Raw genomic sequence first — 20393 nt, 5'->3', positions numbered from 1 at the left:
GGTTAGTTCAGATATGTTTTAGAAATGTTGTAGCTAGAAAGCTAAGTGCCTTTGGTTAGTTAACTTGAGTGGAAAAAGTCATTTTGTCATTTTCATCTTAACCAGGTAAGTTTCTGCCCTAACCTGTAACTGCCTGCAGATTTTTACTAGCATCATCAGTGAATGAGTTAGCCAAGTATGTGTGTTTTAAAAAAAATGTTTTTTTTAGGGGGTAGATCAGCTTTAATATTGCAGATAGATTGTAACTTCCATCAATGTAATTGTCTGCATCATTTCCAATCCCCCATGTTTTTTTTCTTCTCGCAAATATATATATATACACATACATACATACAAACATATATACACATACAGTGGGGAGAACAAGTATTTGATACACTGCCGATTTTGCAGGTTTTCCTACTTACAAAGCATGTAGAGGTCTGTAATTTTTTATCATACGTACACTTCAACTGTGAGAGACGGAATCTAAAACAAAAAAACAGAAAATCACATTGTATGATTTTTAAGTAATTAATTTGCATTTTGTTGCATGACATAAGTATTTGATACATCAGAAAAGCAGAACTTAATATTTGGTAGAGAAACCTTTGTTTGCAATTACAGAGATCATACGTTTCCTGTAGGTCTTGACCAGGTTTGCACACACTGCAGCAGGGATTTTGGCCCACTCCTCCATACAGACCTTCTCCTTCAGGTTTCGGGGCTGTCGCTGGGCAATACGGACTTTCAGCTCCCTCCAAAGATTTTCTATTGGGTTCAGGTCTGGAGACTGGCTAGGCCACTCCAGGACCTTGAGATGCTTCTTACGGAGCCACTCCTTAGTTACATTTACATTTACATTTACGTCATTTAGCAGACGCTCTTATCCAGAGCGACTTACAAATAGGTGCATTCACCTTATAACCACTTTACAATGTTTTTTTTTATTATAATATTATTATTATTTTTTTTTTTTTGGGTGGGGGAGGGTGGGTTGGGGTAAGGGGGGGGTAGAAGGATTACTTTATCCTATCCCAGGTATTCCTTAAAGAGGTGGGGTTTCAAATGTCTCCGGAAGGTGGTGAGTGACTCCGCTGTCCTGGCGTCGTGAGGGAGCTTGTTCCACCATTGGGGTGCCAGAGCAGCGAACAGTTTTGACTGGGCTGAGCGGGAACTATGCTTCCGCAGAGGTAGGGGAGCCAGCAGGCCAGAGGTGGATGAATGCAATGCCCTCGTTTGGGTGTAGGGACTGATCAGAGCCTGAAGGTACGGAGGTGCCGTTCCCCTCACAGCTCCGTAGGCAAGCACCATGGTCTTGTAGCAGATGCGAGCTTCAACTGGAAGCCAGTGGAGTTTGCGGAGGAGCGGGGTGACGTGAGAGAACTTGGGAAGGTTGAACACCAGACGGGCTGCGGCATTCTGGATGAGTTGTAGGGGTTTAATGGCACAGGCAGGGAGCCCAGCCAACAGCGAGTTGCAGTAATCCAGACGGGAGATGACAAGTGCCTGGATTAGGACCTGTGCCGCTTCCTGTGTAAGGCAGGGTCGTACTCTCCGAATGTTGTAGAGCATGAACCTACAGGATCGGGTCACCGCCTTGATGTTAGCGGAGAACGACAGGGTGTTGTCCAGGGTCACGCCAAGGCTCTTCGCACTCTGGGAGGAGGACACAACGGAGTTGTCAACCGTGATGGCGAGATCATGGAACAGGCAGTCCTTCCCCGGGAGGAAGAGCAGCTCCGTCTTGCCAAGGCTGTGTGTTTCGGGTCGTTGTCATGCTGGAAGACCCAGCCACGACCCATCTTCAATGCTCTTACTGAGGGAAGGAGGTTGTTGGCCAATATCTTGCGATACATGGTCCCATCCATCCTCCCCTCAATACGGTGCAGTCGTCCTGTCCCCTCTGCAGAAAAGCATCCCCAAATAATGATGTTTCCACCTCCATGCTTCACGGTTGGGATGGTGTTCTTGGGTTTGTACTCATCCTTCTTCTTCCTCCAAACACGGCGAGTGGAGTTTAGACCAAAAAGCTCTATTTTTGTCTCATCAGACCACATGACCTTCTCCCATTCCTCCTCTGGATCATCCAGATGGTCATTGGCAAACTTCAGACGGGCCTGGACATACGCTGGCTTGAGCAGGGGGACCTTGCGTGCGCTGCAGGATTTTAATCCATGACGGCGTAGTGTGTTACTAATGGTTTTCTTTGAGACTGTGGTCCCAGCTCTCTTCAGGTCATTGACCAGGTCCTGCCGTGTAGTTCTGGGCTGATCCCTCACCTTCCTCATGATCATTGATGCCCCACGAGGTGAGATCTTGCATGGAGCCCCAGACCGAGGGTGATTGACCGTCATCTTGAACTTCTTCCATTTTCTAATAATTGCATCAACAGTTGTTGCCTTCTCATCAAGCTGCTTGCCTATTGTCCTGTAGCCCATCCCAGCCTTGTGCAGGTCTACAATTTTATCCCTGATGTCCTTACACAGCTCTCTGGTCTTGGCCATTGTGGAGAGGTTGGAGTCTGTTTGATTGAGTGTGTGGACAGGTGTGTTTTATACAGGTAACGAGTTCAAACAGGTGCAGTTAATACAGGTAATGAGTGGAGAACAGGAGGGCTTCTTAAAGAAAAACTAACAGGTCTGTGAGAGCCGGAATTCTTACTGGTTGGTAGGTGATCAAATACTTATGTCATGCAATAAAATGCAAATTAATTACTAAAAAATCATACAATGTGATTTTCTGGATTTTTGTGTACCTATGATAAATATTACAGACCTCTACATGCTTTGTAAGTAGGAAAACCTGCAAAATCGGCAGTGTATCAAATACTTGTTCTCCCCACTGTAATAATTTAAATTGAACAATTCTAAGTTTTGAATCTGGCATCATTTTGCGCGCATCAGTTCATAAACACTATGCCATTGGATCAGTACGTCAAAAATCTCTTCCCAACTATTTTTCAATCTACAGTGGGGGAAAAAAGTATTTAGTCAGCCACCAATTGTGCAAGTTCTCCCACTTCAAAAGATGAGAGAGGCCTGTAATTTTCATCATAGGTACACGTCAACTATGACAGACAAAATGAGATTATTTTTCTCCAGAAAATCACATTGTAGGATTTTTAATGAATTTATTTGCAAATTATGGTGGAAAATAAGTATTTGGTCAATAACAAAAGTTTCTCAATACTTTGTTATATACCCTTTGTTGGCAATGACACAGGTCAAACGTTTTCTGTATGTCTTCACAAGGTTTTCACACACTGTTGCTGGTATTTTGGCCCATTCCTCCATGCAGATCTCCTCTAGAGCAGTGATGTTTTGGGGCTGTCGCTGGGCAACACGGACTTTCAACTCTCTCCAAAGATTTTCTATGGGGTTGAGATCTGCAGACTGGCTAGGCCACTCCAGGACCTTGAAATGCTTCTTACCAAGCCACTCCTTCGTTGCCCGGGCGGTGTGTTTGGGATCATTGTCATGCTGAAAGACCCAGCCACGTTTCATCTTCAATGCCCTTGCTGATGGAAGGAGGTTTTCACTCAAAATCTCACGATACATGGCCCCATTCATTCTTTCCTTTACACGGATCAGTCGTCCTAGTCCCTTTGCAGAAAAACAGCCCCAAAGCATGATGTTTCCACCCCCATGCTTCACAGTAGGTATGGTGTTCTTTGGATGCAACTCAGCATTCTTTGTCCTCCAAACACGACGAGTTGAGTTTTTACCAAAAAGTTATATTTTGGTTTCATCTGACCATATGACATTCTCCCAATCCTCTTCTGGATCATCCAAATGCACTCTAGCAAACTTCAGACGGGCCTGGACATGTACTGGCTTAAGCAGGGGGACACGTCTGGCACTGCAGGATTTGAGTCCCTGGCGGCATAGTGTGTTACTGATGGTAGGCTTTGTTACTTTGGTCCCAGCTCTCTGCAGGTCATTCACTAGGTCCCCCCGTGTGGTTCTGGGATTTTTGCTCACCGTTCTTGTGATCATTTTGACCCCACGGGGTGAGATCTTGCGTGGAGCCCCAGATCGAGGGAGATTATCAGTGGTCTTGTATGTCTTCCATTTCCTAATAATTGCTCCCACAGTTGATTTCTTCAAACCAAGCTGCTTACCTATTGCAGATTCAGTCTTCCCAGCCTGGTGCAGGTCTACAATTTTGTTTCTGGTGTCCTTTGACAGCTCTTTGGTCTTGGTCATAGTGGAGTTTGGAGTGTGACTGTTTGAGGTTGTGGACAGGTGTATTTTATACTGATAACAAGTTCAAACAGGTGCCATTAATACAGGTAATGAGTGGAGGACAGTGGAGCCTCTTAAAGAAGAAGTTACAGGTCTGTGAGAGCCAGAAATCTTGCTTGTTTGTAGGTGACCAAATACTTATTTTCCACCATAATTTGCAAATAAATTCATAAAAAATCCTACAATGTGATTTTCTGGAAAAGAAATGCTCAATTTGTCTGTCATAGTTGACGTGTACCTATGATGAAATTACAGGCCTCTCTCATCTTTTTAAGTGGGAGAACTTGCACAATTGGTGGCTGACTAAATACTTTTTTTCCCCACTGTATATGGGACGGCTGTCAATCCTTTGGTCCTTAAATGAAACTGATATACTTTTTTATTTATCACAGTTTTCTTTAACCAATTATGTTCTTTAATGCAAGGCCGGTGATATTATTGTTGGATCTGATTTTAATAGCTAACATCTCGATGGCCATAATAAATAGATATGCCGATAGTGGACAACCTTGTTTCACTCTTCTTGACAGTTTAAAACTTTCTAAGAAATAGCCATTATTTACTATTTTACACCTAGGGTTACTATACATGATTTTAACCCATTTTATAAGAGATTCTCCAAAATTGAAATGCTCCAGGCATTTATATATAAACCCCAGTCATACTTTATCAAATGCCTTTTTGAAGTCTGCTATAAATTGCAGTCCTGGTTTCCCAGATTTTTCATAGTGTTCTATTGTTTCCAGTACTTGTCTTATATTATCTCCAATGTATCTTCCATGTAAAAAACCTGTCTGATTAGAATGAATAATGTCCGACGATACCTTTTTAATTCTATGAGCTATACATTTTGCTAAAATTTTTGCATCACAACACTGAAGTGTAAGGGGCCTCCAATTTTAGGATAGGATATAGGGTTGGGGATCGTTCCATCATGAAAGGACAATAAAAAAATATATTAGATGTATACACAAAATTGAAAGATCTCTCTCACAACCCCTGCTCACAGACACACGTTGGTTCTGGGATATGCAACCATTTCCTTTCTCACTCACTTAACGCCACACTTATTCAAACACAAAAAACGCACACCACACTTTCCATCACAATTCATCCACACATACCCACATACTGTGCCTTCTATGTCTTCCGTTTGCTATGTTTTTATCTCCACTATGTTGATTGAGTACTTGTGTTCTAATTTAGTTGTATTTGAAGATTAATTATTTTGCTTGTTATCTTTTCTAATAATACTGTCTTATCCCTTTATAAAATACTATACCTACTATAAATGTGCTTTATTATTACAGTATGTGTGTTGTTAGTAGAGACCTAAAGTTACAGTCAATGGCAGAGACAGACATTAGGCTAGGGTCAAATCTTTTTTGTGCTAGCTAGCTAGGGTGCTCTACCATCTCTGATGTTAGTTTGCAAACTCGACCAGCTAACTTTAGCTACAGAAAGATGTTGATATACTGAGAAAACAAATATCTGTATTCTTAACACAAGTTAGCTAGTATTTGAAGCATGATGTGGACGAGCTAACGTTAGCTAACTAGCTAGTGTAGTAGTCCAATGCAGGGTTTTGAAAACACTGACTTTTTATTTTCAGATTGTCAGGCTTCCTATAATGGCTGGAACAAACTTTTGTGAGGCGTCTGAGCTTTACAACATTCTCAATCAGTACACTCGCCTGTCCAGACTAGCAGAGTTCAACTACCTCTGTTTGATTGGTAAGAGGCCGGTAGGGGCAGACTGTCATATTGGTTCAACACGATTTAATTGTCATTGTTGTACTCTACAGGACTCTAAAGGTAAATTCATTATGCCTGCAGGAGTGGATGTGGAGAGTATGAGGTACAGTACAGGTCAAAAGTTTGGACACACCTACTCATTCCAGGGTTTTTCTTTATTTTTACTATTTTCTACATTGTAGAATAATAGTGAAGACATCAAAACTATGAAATAACACATATGGAATCATGTAGTAACCAAAGAAGTGTTAAACAAATCTAAATATATTTGAGATTCTTCAAAGTAGCCACCCTTTGCCTTGATGACAGCTTTGCACACTTGGCATTCTCTCAACCTGCTTCACCTGTAAGGCTTTTCCAACAGTCTTGAAGGAGTTACCACAAATGCTGAGCACTTGTTGGCTGCTTTTCCTTCACTCTGTGGTCCAACTCATCCCAAACCATCTCAATTGGGTTGAGGTCGGGTGATTGTGGAGGCCAGGTCATCTGATGCAGCACACAATCACTCTCATTCTTGGTCATATAGCCCTTACACAGCCTGGAGGTGTGTTGGGTCATTGTCCTGTTGAAAAACAACTGATAGTCCCACTAGGCGCAAACCAGATGGAATGGTGTATCGCTGCAGAATGCTGTGGTATTCATGCTGGTTAAGTGTGCCTTGAATTCACTGACAGTGTCACCAGCAAAGCACTATCACACCTCCTCCTCCATGCTTCATGGTGGGAACCACACATGTGGAGATCATCCGTTCACCTACTCTGCGTCTCACACGGCGGTTGGAACCAAACATCTCAAATTTGGACTTATCAGACCAAATGAAGCAAGTCTCTTCTTCTTATTGGTGTCCTTTAGTAGTGGTTTCTTTGCAGCAATTCGACCATGAAGGCCTTATTCACGCAGTCTCCTCTGAACAGTTGATGTTGAGATGTGTCTGTTACTTGAACTCTGTCAAGCATTTATTTGGGCTGCAATTTCTGAGGCTGGTAACTCTAATGAACTTATCCTCTGCAGCAGAGGTAACTCTGGGTCTTCCTTTCCTGTGGCAGTCCTCATGAGAGCCACTAACAGGGATGTAAACAAATTTGTGCACTACATTTGAGAGAAATAAGCTTTTTGTGTGTATGGAAAATTTCTGGGATCTTTTATTTCAGCTCATGAAACATGATATCTTATCGTGTTGCAAATTTTCCCCATTTAGGCTCCGGAGTGCCAAGTCTGGGACCAAAAGTCTCCTTAACAGCTTCTACCTCCAAGCCATAAGACTGCTGAACAGTTAATAAAATGGCTACCCGGACTATTTGCATTGACCCCCTTATTTTATTCTTATTTATTCTTATTTTTTCCACTGACTCTTTTGCACAGGCTTGATGTACACTCACTGGACTCTAACCACACACTCACACATACTACACTGACACTCCAACACACACACACACACACACACACATGCACACAAAACACACACACACATGCATATTGATGACACACACATTCACATTCCTTCACACTCTTCACATATGCTGCTGCTACTCTCTGTTTATTATCTATGCATAATCACTTTACCCCAACCTACATGTACATATTACCTCAATTATCTCGACTAACCTGTAAGCTGCTGCATTTGGTGAGTGGCTAATTTTTCTGTTATTCCCGCCACACCGTTATGATATTGATGGCACTTTTCTCACTGCAGGAGGCCTGGGAGCATGTCATGCAATGTAAAACCAACATGAGGCCAAACCGAGTGTTTGTTCAACAGCTGTCCGACTGGGAGCTGCACACACTGGGTAGAAGAATGACTGATATTGCAGAGCCCCGCTATTAAGATGGACAGTAGATAATTTGAATTAGTCCAGACCTTAATGGCACCAAAGCCCTGTAATTCACTGGAACACTATTTACCCAAAGCAAATAAAAAATACATGGATATTTTTGTCATGAAGTTCCCTTCCTCCTTTATATTGGCCTTCTTGGGTGGTTGATAACATTTGCATGCAATGAGCACCAATTTCTCACAAATATTTAAAGTATGGACATAGTACACACACACACACACAAACACAATTATGTGAGAACCAGCTTGCAAGCGTTGCTTGTCAGGCCATAGGCTTGCTGATCATCAGTTCATTGTAAGATATTCACTTTCCATATGCAATATTATGTTTTCTGAAGACCCAGGCATCAGTGCACCTAAAACCACTTATACACATTGATACATTTGTCCTGCTGATATTCTGTAATCATAGGTCCTGAGAATTTCATAGGAATGCTGAATGACAACTTTTCAGGATTATGTAATCAATGTAATGATAAGGTCCAGTGGCACACCCAGTGGTGTAAAGTACTTAAGTAAAAATACTTTAAAGTACTACTTAAGTCATTTTTGGGGATATATGTACTTTACGTTACTATTTATATTTGTGACAACTTTTACTTTACTACATCCTAAATAAAATAATGTACTTTTTACTCCATTCATTTTCCCTGACACCCAAAAGTATTCCTTACATTTTGAATGCTTAGCAGGACAGGAAAATTGTCCAATCCACAGACTTATCAAGAGAACATCCCTGGTCATCCCAACTGCCTCTGATCTGGTGAACTCACTAAACACAAATGCTTCATTTGTAAATTATGTCTGAGTGTTGGAGTGTGCCCCTGGCTATCCATTCACTTTTTTTTTTTTAGGAGACAATCGTGCAGTCTGGTTTGCTTAATATAAGGAATTTGAAATGATTTATACTTTTACTTTTGATACTTAAGTATATTTTAGCAATTACATTTACTTTCGATACTTATGTATATTTAAAACCAAATACTTCTAGACTTTTACTCAAGTAGTATTTTACTGGGTGACTTTCACTTTTACTTGAGTCCTTTTATATGAATCTTTACTTTTACTTAAGTATGACAATTGGGAAATGTTTCCACCACTGAGAACACCATGATCTTGCGCAAAAAATACAGAAATAGTGACCGAAGCAGCTGTTGAATTATTCGAAGGCGTTCATTGGCTCACGCATGGGCGGTGAAAACTCCAAGAAATGAATCGGGACACCTCATTGGATAAACAGAGTTGGAAGAGGTGTCCTCGAAGTGATAGGTTTTACAACTGTTGCACAGCTGAAAGTTCTTGTGGTCTTGCCTTTGCCCACATAGGAATACAATGTTATTCAACCCAACTAGTTTGGCTGATTGCTTACAGGAGTGGGAGGGTCTGGAAAAAGACTTTCAACGGGTCCAGGTAAGGGGCATGTTTTAGAAAAGTATATTTCCTACAAACTTGCTGACCTGAAGTTAGCGGTTCGCCAACTCGCTACGGCCAGACGCACATAAAATAGCTAATCCGCACAATGTGTGCTGACGACAGCTAGCTAGCTAGCTAGGTAGGTAACGTTAGCTAGCTAGTTAGGTAGCTATATAATGCTCGCCAATCCAGAAACATGTACTTGTAGGCTAGCTAGCTGCGATTGCACATTTTACAATCCTGAACTGACTAACGTTAGCGAGTTCCTTGAAATAGTAATCTAACTAAATGTCATGGGAATTATCCATGGCATGGGGTGTTCATGAACAAGCTGTCCACACTCAGTGTTCCACTACTCTGGCAAACTGTCAACATAGCTAGCTAGCACATCCAAGAAAGAATGCAAGAATGAAGGTTCTTCGGTAGGACCAAAAACTTGTTGAAAGCTGTTTTGATAATCTGATTTCATTTTTTAACAAAAAATGGCACACAGGTTCTTATCACAGGATTACAGCAGTAGTTGGACAGGCACAACAATGTCGTAAAGTTTGTTTGTTTAAAGTTGTACCTTGAAATGTAATTAAGACATATGAAATATCCCAAAATGCATTCAACAATCATACCACAGTACAGTACTACATATAATACGTGAAATATATCATACTTTATATATATTAAATTCCACTATAATATGATATCAAACACGTTCTGTATCCAACCTGGTGATAATAGGCTGCTTCCGGATTATCTGATTTCTACCAACAAAAAATATCACTATGAAATATATTTTGAACTAATTGAATTTACTGCTACAATTTTTATCACTGTAAATTGACATTAAAACTCTTGGGATGTTATAACATTGGAGGGCATACAGATCAGTAGCTATCTCTTTTCTTATTTTTTAAAGGCCCAGTGCAGTCAACTTGATTTTCCTGTGTTTTTATATATAGTTCAACTATGAGGTTGGAATAATACTTTGAAATTAGGATAATGCTCTTATAGTGTAAGAGCTGTTTGAAAAGACCGCCTGAAATGTCAGCCTGTTGTGGTGGGATGGCGTTTTGGCCTGCCTGGTGTCAGCACCAGGCGGTACATTTGTTATAGACCAAGAGTTCCAAACCTCTCTGCCAATAAAAGCTAGTTTTCAGTTTTCCCCTCCCCACTCAGACGACTCCCAGACAGTCCTAGCAAAATTCTTGCTTGAGAAATTGCTCTTTGCTAAGAAGCTATTTTTGTTTTCTTTTTGACCATTTTAATTGAAAACAATCACAGTAAGGTTTTGATATTGAGATAAAAACAGTTGCATTGGAAGCCTCACAAGCAAGCAGTACAACTAGACCAACATTTTGAAATTCATTTCCATAATTCCCAAAGTGTGAGACCTTCTGTTCTGTACAAATGTCAAGGTAGATTATGAAACTTAGCCTAAACAAAATGAATAGGCTTAGCACAAGCACGCTTTTTGATACAGCGTTATGGTCATACTTACAGTTTAAGTCAGAAGTTTACATACACCTTAGCCAAATACATTTAAACTCAGTTTTTCACAATTCCTGACATTTAATCCTTGTAAAAAATTCTTAGGTCAGTTAGGATCACCACTTTATTTTAAGAATGTGAAATGTCAGAATAATAGTAGAGAGTGATTTCTTTCAGCTTTTATTTCTTTCATCACATTCCCAGTGGGTCAGAAGTTTACATACACTCAATTAGTATTTGGTAGCATTCCCTTTAAATTGTTTAACTTGGGTCAAACGTTTCGGGTAGCCTTCCACAAGCTTCCCACAATAAGTTGGGTGAATTTTGGCCCATTCCTCCTGACAGAGCTGGTGTAACTGAGTCAGGTTTGTAGGCCTCCTTGCTCGCACACGCTTTTTCAGTTCTGCCCACAAATCTTCTATAGGATTGAGGTCAGGGCTTTGTGATGGCCATTCCAATACCTTGACTTTGTTGTCCTTCACGACTGTAAGTCGCTTTGGATAAAAGCGTCTGCTAAATGGCATATTATTATTATTATTAAGCCATTTTGCCACAACTTTGGAAGTATGCTTGGGGTCATTGTCCATTTGGAAGACCCATTTGCGACCAAACTTCCTGACTGATGTCTTGAGATGTTGCTTCAATATATCCACATAATTTTCCTTCCTCATGATGCCATCTATTTTGTGAAGCGCACCAGTCCCTCCTGCAGCAAAGCACCCCCACAGCATGATGCTGCCACCCCCGTGCTTCACGGTTGGGATGGTGTTCTTCGGCTTGCAAGTAACCCCCTTTTTTTCATAAACACTATGCCATGGAATCGGTACATCAAAAATCTCTTCCCAACTATTTTGCTATATGGGACAGCTGTCAATCCTTTGGTCCTTAAATGAAAGTGGTATACTTTTTTATTTAGTCCTACCTATGATATCATTTACGAAGATTATACCTTTTTTTAAACATTTTTTCAAAGAATAATGGTTTTTTATTTACATTTTAGTCATTTAGCAGACGCTCTTATCCAGAGCGACTTACAGTTAGTGAGTGCATACATTTTTCATACTGGCCCCCCGTGGGAAACGAACCCACAACCCTGGCGTTGCAAGCGCCATGCTCTACCAACTGAGCTACAGTATCAATTAGTATATTTGAGTTTAACCACAATATTTTTTGCATTATTTGTTCTGTCGTTTCTGGGGGATTAAATTGAAATTGCAACCAACTTTCTATGGCTTGTTTTAGAAATAGTGATATTTGGGAGATTTATTTCCTTTACAAATAACTGAAAGTGACAGGTTGTAATCTGAAGAAAGGGAAAAAGGCCATTCTTGAACATTGGGTGAGACAATCTTACTAATTTGCTAGAGAAGCAGTTCGGATTTAAGTATGACTTTTGTATGACTGAAGCTTTTAGTGATAGGTCTAATGCTTTAATATTTAATCATTTCTGTCCTCTGAATTCAAATTCATTATATAAATGGGCCCGTTTAATGTTGTCTGGCTTGCCGTTCCAAATAAAAGTGAATATCTTTTTCTCATATAATTTAAAAAACTGTTCGCTAGGCGTAGGCAAGACCATAAGCAAATAGGTAAACTGGGATAATACTAAAGAGTTAATCAGGGTGATTTTTCCACAAATTGGCAGGTATTTACCTTTCCATGGTAGCAAGATCTTATCTATTTTTGCAAACTTTCTATTAAAATTAGGTCTTGGCTGATTTCTTTTGATTTTCCCATGATATCAAGCAAAGAGGCACTGAGTTTGAAGGTAGGCCTTGAAATACATCCACAGGTACACCCCCAATTGACTCAAATGATGTCAATTAGCCTAACAGAACCTTCTAAAGCCATGACATCATTTTCTGGAATTTTCCAAGCTGTTTAAAGGCACAGTCAATTTAGTGTATGTAAACTTCTGACCCACTGGAATTGTGATAGTGAAATAATCTGTCTGTAAACAATTGTTGGAAAAATTACTTGTGTCATTCACAAAGTAGATGTCCTAACCGACTTGCCAAAATTATAGTTTATTAACAAGAAATTTGTGGAGTGGTTGAAAAACTAGTTTTAATGACGCCAACCTAAGTGTATGTAAACTTCCGACTTCAACTGTAGGTTACGTGCAATGACAATAAGTGTCAGTTAGTGAAATATCCCATCATGTAGGCTATATCTAGTCCAACCACATTGCTGAGTGATTGAGATGATACAAAGTGATGCATATGCACAATAGAGATGCTAAATTGTTCTTACCATCTCTGTTTTCCTCTAGGAGACTCACCGTCTGTATAAACAGAAGCTTGAGGAGGTCTCCAAGCTACAAGACAGCTGCTCCAATGCCATAGCACGACAGAGGAAGAAATTAAAAGAGCTCACAGTGTCGCTGGGAGAGTGAGTATCAAGCACAGTTGATGTAATAGGACACATGGAACCTCACATTTTTCACTGTTATTTAGTAATAACAGTGTAATAGACCTACACTGTAGTCATAGTTCTCGTTATTCTATTGTTCCACTTTGTACTTATTACTAAATCATGTTGTCTTTTTCCTTTTTAGATGCAAAGAAACACTGAGTCCAGAGGAAATGAATGCAATAGATGGGATCCAGGAATCTATCAAGGACAGGCCAAATGTTTTCTTTGAAATGGAGTCTTTCCTGCCAAAGAAGAATGAGTAAAACAAATATAGCCGTCTTTTGCATAGCACTAACAGTTCGCAGGCTACCGTCTCGGTGTTAGGTTATCTACTACAACACGCCTTAAGCACATAGTGTGCAGTTCAAACTGGCAATGTAAAACAGTTTAGCTTGATACGGGTTGGCTCTCTACTAGACAAAAGCGAGTTTGGCTCTCTATTAGAGAAGATTTGTTGACAGTTTTTTTCTTGATAGAATTCTCTCTCCTTTGCTGTACAGGTTATACCTCAGTCTCGTTCTTGGGAACGTGAATGTAACATTGCTCAACAAACACTCCAAGTAAGCGCTTTTCAGTAATTTAACAAATGTATTGCAATTTAATAATGATGACATGACAACGAGAACTCATACTCTAACTGTTTGCCTCTTGGTGAACGTAACCGATGCTTTTTCTCTGTTCTCTCGCCACAAGATTTGCCTACAAAGATGAATATGAGAAATTCAAATTGGTCCTCACCGTCCTACTCCTCTTCTTCTCATTCACATGTCGTTTTGTATTTAGTTACAGGTGAGTAACCTCTCATATGCCATTTTACTCACAATCCATATCAGGAGTATTATCAAACATTTTGAACTCATTAAAAACGTTCCACTATTGTATGTATTATTAGCTGTAATATATTGTTATCATGCACTAATACCTATAAATTACATTTGCTCCTGTTTGTCTTTGACTCTGAACTCCGTGAACTTATCTGTGAACTTTGAACTAGTGTTTGTGGTTGTGTACGTCTTTGTTTGGCAGAGCCTTAGACGCTCTCTTCAACTTCCTGCTGGTGTGGTACTACTGCACACTGACCATTCGGGAGAGTATCCTCATTAGCAATGGCTCCAGGTCAGTAGTCAACCTTCAGGCCATTATCCATTTCATACTGCTGGTGTGTGTTTGCATTCAGCTGAAGACACTGCACCACTGTGTGTGTGCACTACAACAGTGGTCCAATGAAACAGCACACTGTCTGTGTCTGCCTCATTACATGGAGGCATGTTGATGCCTACTGTACTTTAATGTACAATCCTGCATTTATAATACACTGATTTATATCTCATATGTACTGTCCGTTATAGCTATTTATTCGCTGTGGCCTGTACATAGATCTTGGTGTGACTTGTTTGTTTGTTTGCTTCAGGATCAAGGGTTGGTGGGTGTTTCATCACTATGTGTTCTGCTTCCTGTCTGGAGTGATGCTGACTTGGTAAGTGCACCCCAATGTTCTATATCTGCAATATGGTATCACTCTAACTATGGCTGGGCATGTGATCAAATTAAGCACGAGGGAGACACTGAACACTGCAGCCTCAGAGGCCTGGAGTTTTAGTATGTTACCATATTACAATTTTTATTACCATATTTATGAGTGCACAAGACAAGAAGAACACATTAGGTAGCTTGTTGACCCTTGACCCAAATGTATTTTTATGCCCTCTGATTGGCTAGAATGGAATTTTCACCATAGTACTTATCTAACTGCCCTGTCTGTCCTACAGGCCGGAAGGCATACTCTACCAGATGTTCAGGAATCAGTTCCTCACCTACTGCTTGTACCAAAGTAAGACAACTGTAATATCTTTAAGTGAGAATTGACTATGGAGTAAATTGCATACAGTTGTTTTTAATCTGAGGCTATCATTATTGAAAACAAATGGCACTATTCAACTTTTGAATAGACATTTCAATTAATTCACCTTTGAAATGAAAATGGTATTGACCCAAAACCTGGGACGAAATAGAATAGTGTCAGTATTAATACAGTACACTTCTGTTGTTGTGTTGTCTGTGCAAAATAGGTTTTGTCCAGTTTCTCCAGTACTATTACCAGAGTGGCTGTCTGTACAGACTTCGAGCCCTGGGAGAGAGTCACAACATGGACTTGACAGTTGGTGAGTGAGAAGTTACACATTGTTGTGTGTCATCATGACTACTCACTGATCACACGTGTTTAAGAGGTACATGACCAAAATTACTCCTCATTGACCTAATATCATCATCAACACATACTGTAGTTTGCAGCTGTATAGTACATGTTTACTGGTATTGTATAGTATATGGTTATGGCGCAGTGGTCTAAGGCACAGCATCGCAGTGCTAGCTGTGCCACTAGAGAACCTGGTTCGAATCCAGGCTCTGTCGTAGCCGGCCGCGACCGGGAGACCCATGGGGCGGCGCACAATTGGCTCAGCGTCGTCCAGGGTAGGGGAGGGAATGACCGGCAGGGATGTAGCTCAGTTGGTAGAGCATGTCGTTTGCAACGCCAGGGTTGTGGGTTCGATTCCCATGGGGGGCCAGTATAAATAAAATAAAAAATGATGTATGCACTCACTAACTGTAAGTCGCTCTGGATAAGAGCGTCTGCTAAAATGACTAAAATGTAAAAAAAAAAAAAGTGCATTCCATATACACTATATATACATAAGTATGTGGACACCCCTTCAAATTAGTGGATTCGGCTATTTCAGCCACACCCGTTGCTGACAGGTGTATAAAATCGAGCACACAGCCATGCAATCTCCATAGACAAACATTGGCAGTAGAATAGCCTTAATGAAGAGCTCAGTGACTTTCAACGTGGCACCGTCATAGGATACCACCTTTCCAACAAGTCAGTTCGTCAAATTTCTGCCCTGCTAGAGCTGCTCCGGTCAACTGTAAATGCTGTTATTGTGAAGTGGCAACATCTAGGAGCAACAACAGGTCAGCCACGAAGTGATGGGCCACACAAGCTCACAGAACGGGACCGCCGAGTGCTGAAGCGCGTAAAAATCGTCTGTCCTAGGTTGCAACGCTCACTACCGAATCCCAAACTGCCTCTGTAAGCTACGTCAGCACAATAACTGTTCGTCGGGAGCTTCATGAAATGGGTTTCCATGGGCGAGCAGCCACACACAAGCCTAAGATCACCATGCGCAATGCCAAGCTTCAGCTAGAGTGGTGTAAAGCTCGCCGACACTGGAGCAGTGGAAACGCGTTCTCTGAAGTGATGAATCACAGTTCACCATCTGGCAGTGCGACGGAATAATCTGGGTTTGGCGGATGCCAGGAGAACGCTACCTGCCCGAATGCATAGTGCCAACTGTAAAGTTTGGTGGAGGAGGAATAATGGTCTGGGGCTGTTTTTCATGGTTCGGGCTAGGCCCCTTAGTTCCAGTGAAGGGAAATCTTAGACTACAGCATACAATGACATTCTAGACGATTCTGTGCTTCCAACTTTGTGGCAACAATTTGGGGAAGGCCCTTTCCTGTTTCAGCATGACAATGCCCCCGTGCACAAAGCGAGGTCCATACAGAAATGGTTTGTTGAGATCAGTGTAGAAGAACTTGACTGGCCTGCACAGAGCCTTGACCTCAACCCCATCGAACATCTTTGGGATGAATTGGAACGACTGCGAGCCAGGCCTAATCGCCCAACATCAGTGCCCGACCTCACTAATGCTCTTGTGTATGATTGGAAGCAAGTAGCCGAAGCAATGTTCAAACATCTAGTGGATAGCCTTCCCAGAGGAGTGGAGGCTGTTATAGCAGTGAAGGGGGGACCAACTCCATATTATTGTCCATGATTTTGGAATGAGATGTTCGACGAGCAGGTGTCCACATACTTTGGTCATGTTGTGTATTTAGTGACGTAAACAAACATTCCTCCACCTCAGAGGGTTTCCAGTCGTGGATGTGGCGAGGCCTGACCTTCCTTCTGCCCTTCCTGTTCTTTGGTCATGTGAGTATCGGGGTGGGTGGGTCATAGTCCATCCTCTTCTCAGCAATTTAGGTTATTGAAAGTACCAAAGTTATTTCTGGATATTGTTGTTACTGCAGTTGTATGTCTTGAGGAAGAGTGACACCACTATGTTCTGTGTGTTTGTAGTTCTGGCAGCTTTACAATGGCCTAACACTGTTCAGGATGGCCCAGCTCCCAGAGTGTAAAGAGTGGCAGGTCAGTGCATTTCACAGATGCTCTTTTCATTTCACAGAGAAAATGAATTAAACTTTATATGAATATGTGGCAAGCTCCTTTTAGTTTTTTTGTATTTTATTTTGTTGACAGTCAAATTTAAAGTGAACATTTGCTACTGTATTCCTAACCTGTACTCCCTCCCCACCCTACAGGTGTTCATGTGTGGCTGCTCCTACCTTGTGTTGTTCATGGGGAACTTCTCCACCACACTTGGAGTAGTCTACCATAAGTACATCCACAACCAAGACAAGTCCAAGAGCCTATAAGACTGGACGAGAAAGATAACTGGACATTGTTATGAACCCAACTATTTATTCAAAAGAATATGTGCAAAAGGTGTTATACTAATGTGCTTTTTATGTCTATTTTATACGTGTGTCTTGTAAACGTTTGCTTTTTTCTGTTGCACCTTTTTATCAAACATGTTTTGTGTAAATCACATTGTTCTTTGTTTTTCTGTGAAATGCAGCTTGTCACTTTCAGCATCACATTATTTAATTGTGTGTGAGATTACCTGAATAGGTTGGATATATTACAGTGGAAGAGAATTACAAGCCTTGCACTGACAATCACTAAACTGTCTACATATTCAGCTGTGTCAAAAGAGAGCTCACTGCAATAATAAGCCACTGACTGAGTCTGTGCTTTGTTAATTAAATGTTTCATCATGAGACTGTGCCATGCGTATTACTACTGGTATGTTAGGGATATGTTGACAATATTACTTTCTTCTTGTCTCATACTATTTTGAGGATGGATAGTGTTCTTCTCGATGGTTTGATAGGATGGTTGATATCAAAGTGAGCTCTTAATTAGTTCAATTATAGGAGCTTTCAGGGACATGGTGGCGCAGCGGTCTAAGGCACTGCATCTCAGTGCTTGAGGCGTCACTACAGACCCCCTGGTTCGATTCCAGGCTGTATCACAACCGGCCGTGATTGGGAGTCCCATAGGGCGGCGCACAATTGGTCCAGTGTCGTCCGGGTTTGGCCGGTGTAGGCCGTCATTGTAAATAATAATTTGTTCTTAACTGACTTGCCTAGTTAAATAAATAAAAAATTAAATGACATTTCGCTGTAGCCCAAAGGCTGGCAGATGGCGATATTGAGTCATTTCAGCTTACCAACCAAAGGGGATGGGGAACCATTTTCAACCACCATACTAGAGTGGCTAATGCTAGTCCCGGATGTTGTTGTGTAACGCGTTCAGCCAATCAGGTTGTAGCAGTCCGTTTTTTCACCCCTGGTCTGATAGTTTCAAACTAAATGTGCTTACTGAACACTGTTTTTAATTATATGTATTGGATTTGTTTGCATAAACTCATTTACAGAACATTATTCACAGTTTTAATAAAGATTAAACATTTAATAAGTGAAATTATGAAGTAAAAATTTGATTTAGAGTAAAATACATACCCCAGATGCAATATGCAATTAATGTAATGATTGTGTTTACAGGTTTATTAAATTATATGTTCATAAACTTGTGTAATTAATAGTCAATAAATAATATCAATAAAACAAATTGCATCATATAAATGAATTGTATGATTATGTATAACGAAATAGAAGGCAGCACACTTCAACCAATCACATTTATTTTGTAAAGCCCTTTTGACATCAAGTGTTTTACAGATATTCAGCCTAAAACCCATAATAAATAGGAAGTCAATGTATGTGGGTGTGGTGGTAAGGGGCATGGCAGTCAGGGATAATTCCAGGGCACGCCAGGTAGTCAGCAGCACAGGATAGGCAGCAGGACACAGGCACAGCCAGGATCCTTGCGACATCCCTACCCCATTGAAGTTTACATTTAAAATTACTAAGGTAAGGGTAGGGAAGTCCCAAGGATCCTTGATAGCACTGACTGTGAAAAAACAGACTACTGCAACCTTATTGACTGAACGCATTATACAACATCCAGGACTAGCATTAGCCACTCTAGCATGGTCCCCTGTAGCTCAGTTGGTAGAGCATGGCGCTTGCAACGCCAGGGTTGTGGGTTCGTTTCCCACGGGGGGCCAGTATGAAAATGTATGCACTCACTAACTGTAAATCGCTCTGGATAAGAGCGTCTGCTAAATTATTAAAATGTCAATGGTGGTGGAAAATGCTGTTTCATCCCTTACAAAAAAAGATTGCAGTTTTGAAACTGAAGTAAAAGTGCAGTATAACTGCAGTGTACTGCAGTTGAACTGCAGTAAAATCTTGTTGTTGTTTTGGAAGCAGTATTTGCAGCATAATGCCGTTATACTGCACTCTAACTGCAATCTTTTTTCGTAAGGGATAAAAAAAAGTATGCATATTTCCCCCGTTTTTTTATGCCTTCTTGCCAGCCTGAATGGAGAATATGTTATATATGAACCGTTCAAAGGGTGACAGGAGTGTATACCTGGCTGCACACGTTCCCTTTGGCTGGTAAAATGAAACTACTCAATATCGCCATCTGCCGGCCTTTAGCCTACTTTCACTGTGATGCTATTTTTAAAGCACTATGTACATAAACGTGAGGCTCATCAGGAGTTACCACAGTCACAAAGTCATAAACCCTGATCTCAGAGCAAAACGTATTATATTTTACTAAAATCCGTGCCACTCCATTTAGTATTATATGTTACTTTATGTTAGGTTATATTACTTTGACTAGAGGTATCATAGTAAACATAAAACCGGGATACTCAAATTAGTATGATATGTTACGTTTGGTACGGAGAGTATGTTACTTAAGGCAAAAATGAAAGGAGGGTGGTTGGTTATAAAGTAAAAGTCTAGCAACCAAAATGTTTAGCCTGGTCTCAGAGCAAACGTATTATATTTAAAGCTGCAATATGTAACTTTTTGGGAGACCAGACCAAATTCACATAGAAATATGAGTTATAGATCTGTTGATTCATTGAAAGAAGCGGTAGATCTGTTCTATATGCACTGTTTCTATATGCTTCCCATTCTTAAGTTTCGTTTTGCGTCTTTTACTTTCGGTTTTGTAAACCAGCTTCAAAAAGCTGAAAATACAATATTTTTGGTTATGGAAAATATATTTCA

The 20393-nt window shown here is 40.7% G+C and overlaps 2 protein-coding genes across 2 annotated transcripts; both read left to right on the top strand.

Annotated features, from left to right (window-relative positions):
• Positions 1-33: 33 nt before the first annotated feature.
• LOC121578868 (serine/threonine/tyrosine-interacting-like protein 1) lies at positions 34-7909 on the top strand. The gene is made up of 3 exons (XM_041893193.2): positions 34-105; positions 5839-6120; positions 7623-7909. Exons 2-3 carry the CDS (start codon positions 5857-5859, stop codon positions 7803-7805), a joined length of 447 nt encoding a protein of 148 aa, XP_041749127.2. The 5' UTR covers positions 34-105; positions 5839-5856; the 3' UTR covers positions 7806-7909.
• A 1157-nt stretch (positions 7910-9066) lies between these two features.
• Positions 9067-18023, top strand: LOC121579346 (ion channel TACAN). The gene is made up of 12 exons (XM_041893865.2): positions 9067-9224; positions 12982-13100; positions 13267-13383; positions 13625-13684; positions 13818-13913; positions 14151-14240; positions 14536-14601; positions 14894-14955; positions 15194-15286; positions 17051-17115; positions 17263-17331; positions 17505-18023. Exons 1-12 carry the CDS (start codon positions 9147-9149, stop codon positions 17616-17618), a joined length of 1029 nt encoding a protein of 342 aa, XP_041749799.1. The 5' UTR covers positions 9067-9146; the 3' UTR covers positions 17619-18023.
• The last annotated feature ends 2370 nt before the right edge of the window (positions 18024-20393 follow it).

Source organism: Coregonus clupeaformis, chromosome 13 (assembly GCF_020615455.1).
Source record: "Coregonus clupeaformis isolate EN_2021a chromosome 13, ASM2061545v1, whole genome shotgun sequence".
NCBI lineage: Eukaryota > Metazoa > Chordata > Actinopteri > Salmoniformes > Salmonidae > Coregonus > Coregonus clupeaformis.
This window is presented reverse-complemented; position numbering and strand designations above follow the sequence as displayed.

What these genes read in the sequence shown, in the direction of transcription:
- LOC121578868 (XM_041893193.2), top strand. Translation starts at nt 5,857, where the DNA reads ATGGCTGGAACAAACTTTTGTGAGGCGTCTGAGCTTTACAACATTCTC. An exon ending in AGTTTGGACACACCTACTCA is followed by an intron (nt 6,121 to 7,622) that starts TTCCAGGGTTTT and finishes GGCTAATTTTTC; the next exon opens with TGTTATTCCCGCCACACCGT.
- LOC121579346 (XM_041893865.2), top strand. Translation starts at nt 9,147, where the DNA reads ATGTTATTCAACCCAACTAGTTTGGCTGATTGCTTACAGGAGTGGGAG. An exon ending in AAGACTTTCAACGGGTCCAG is followed by an intron (nt 9,225 to 12,981) that starts GTAAGGGGCATG and finishes GTTTTCCTCTAG; the next exon opens with GAGACTCACCGTCTGTATAA. An exon ending in CTCATTAGCAATGGCTCCAG is followed by an intron (nt 14,241 to 14,535) that starts GTCAGTAGTCAA and finishes TGTTTGCTTCAG; the next exon opens with GATCAAGGGTTGGTGGGTGT.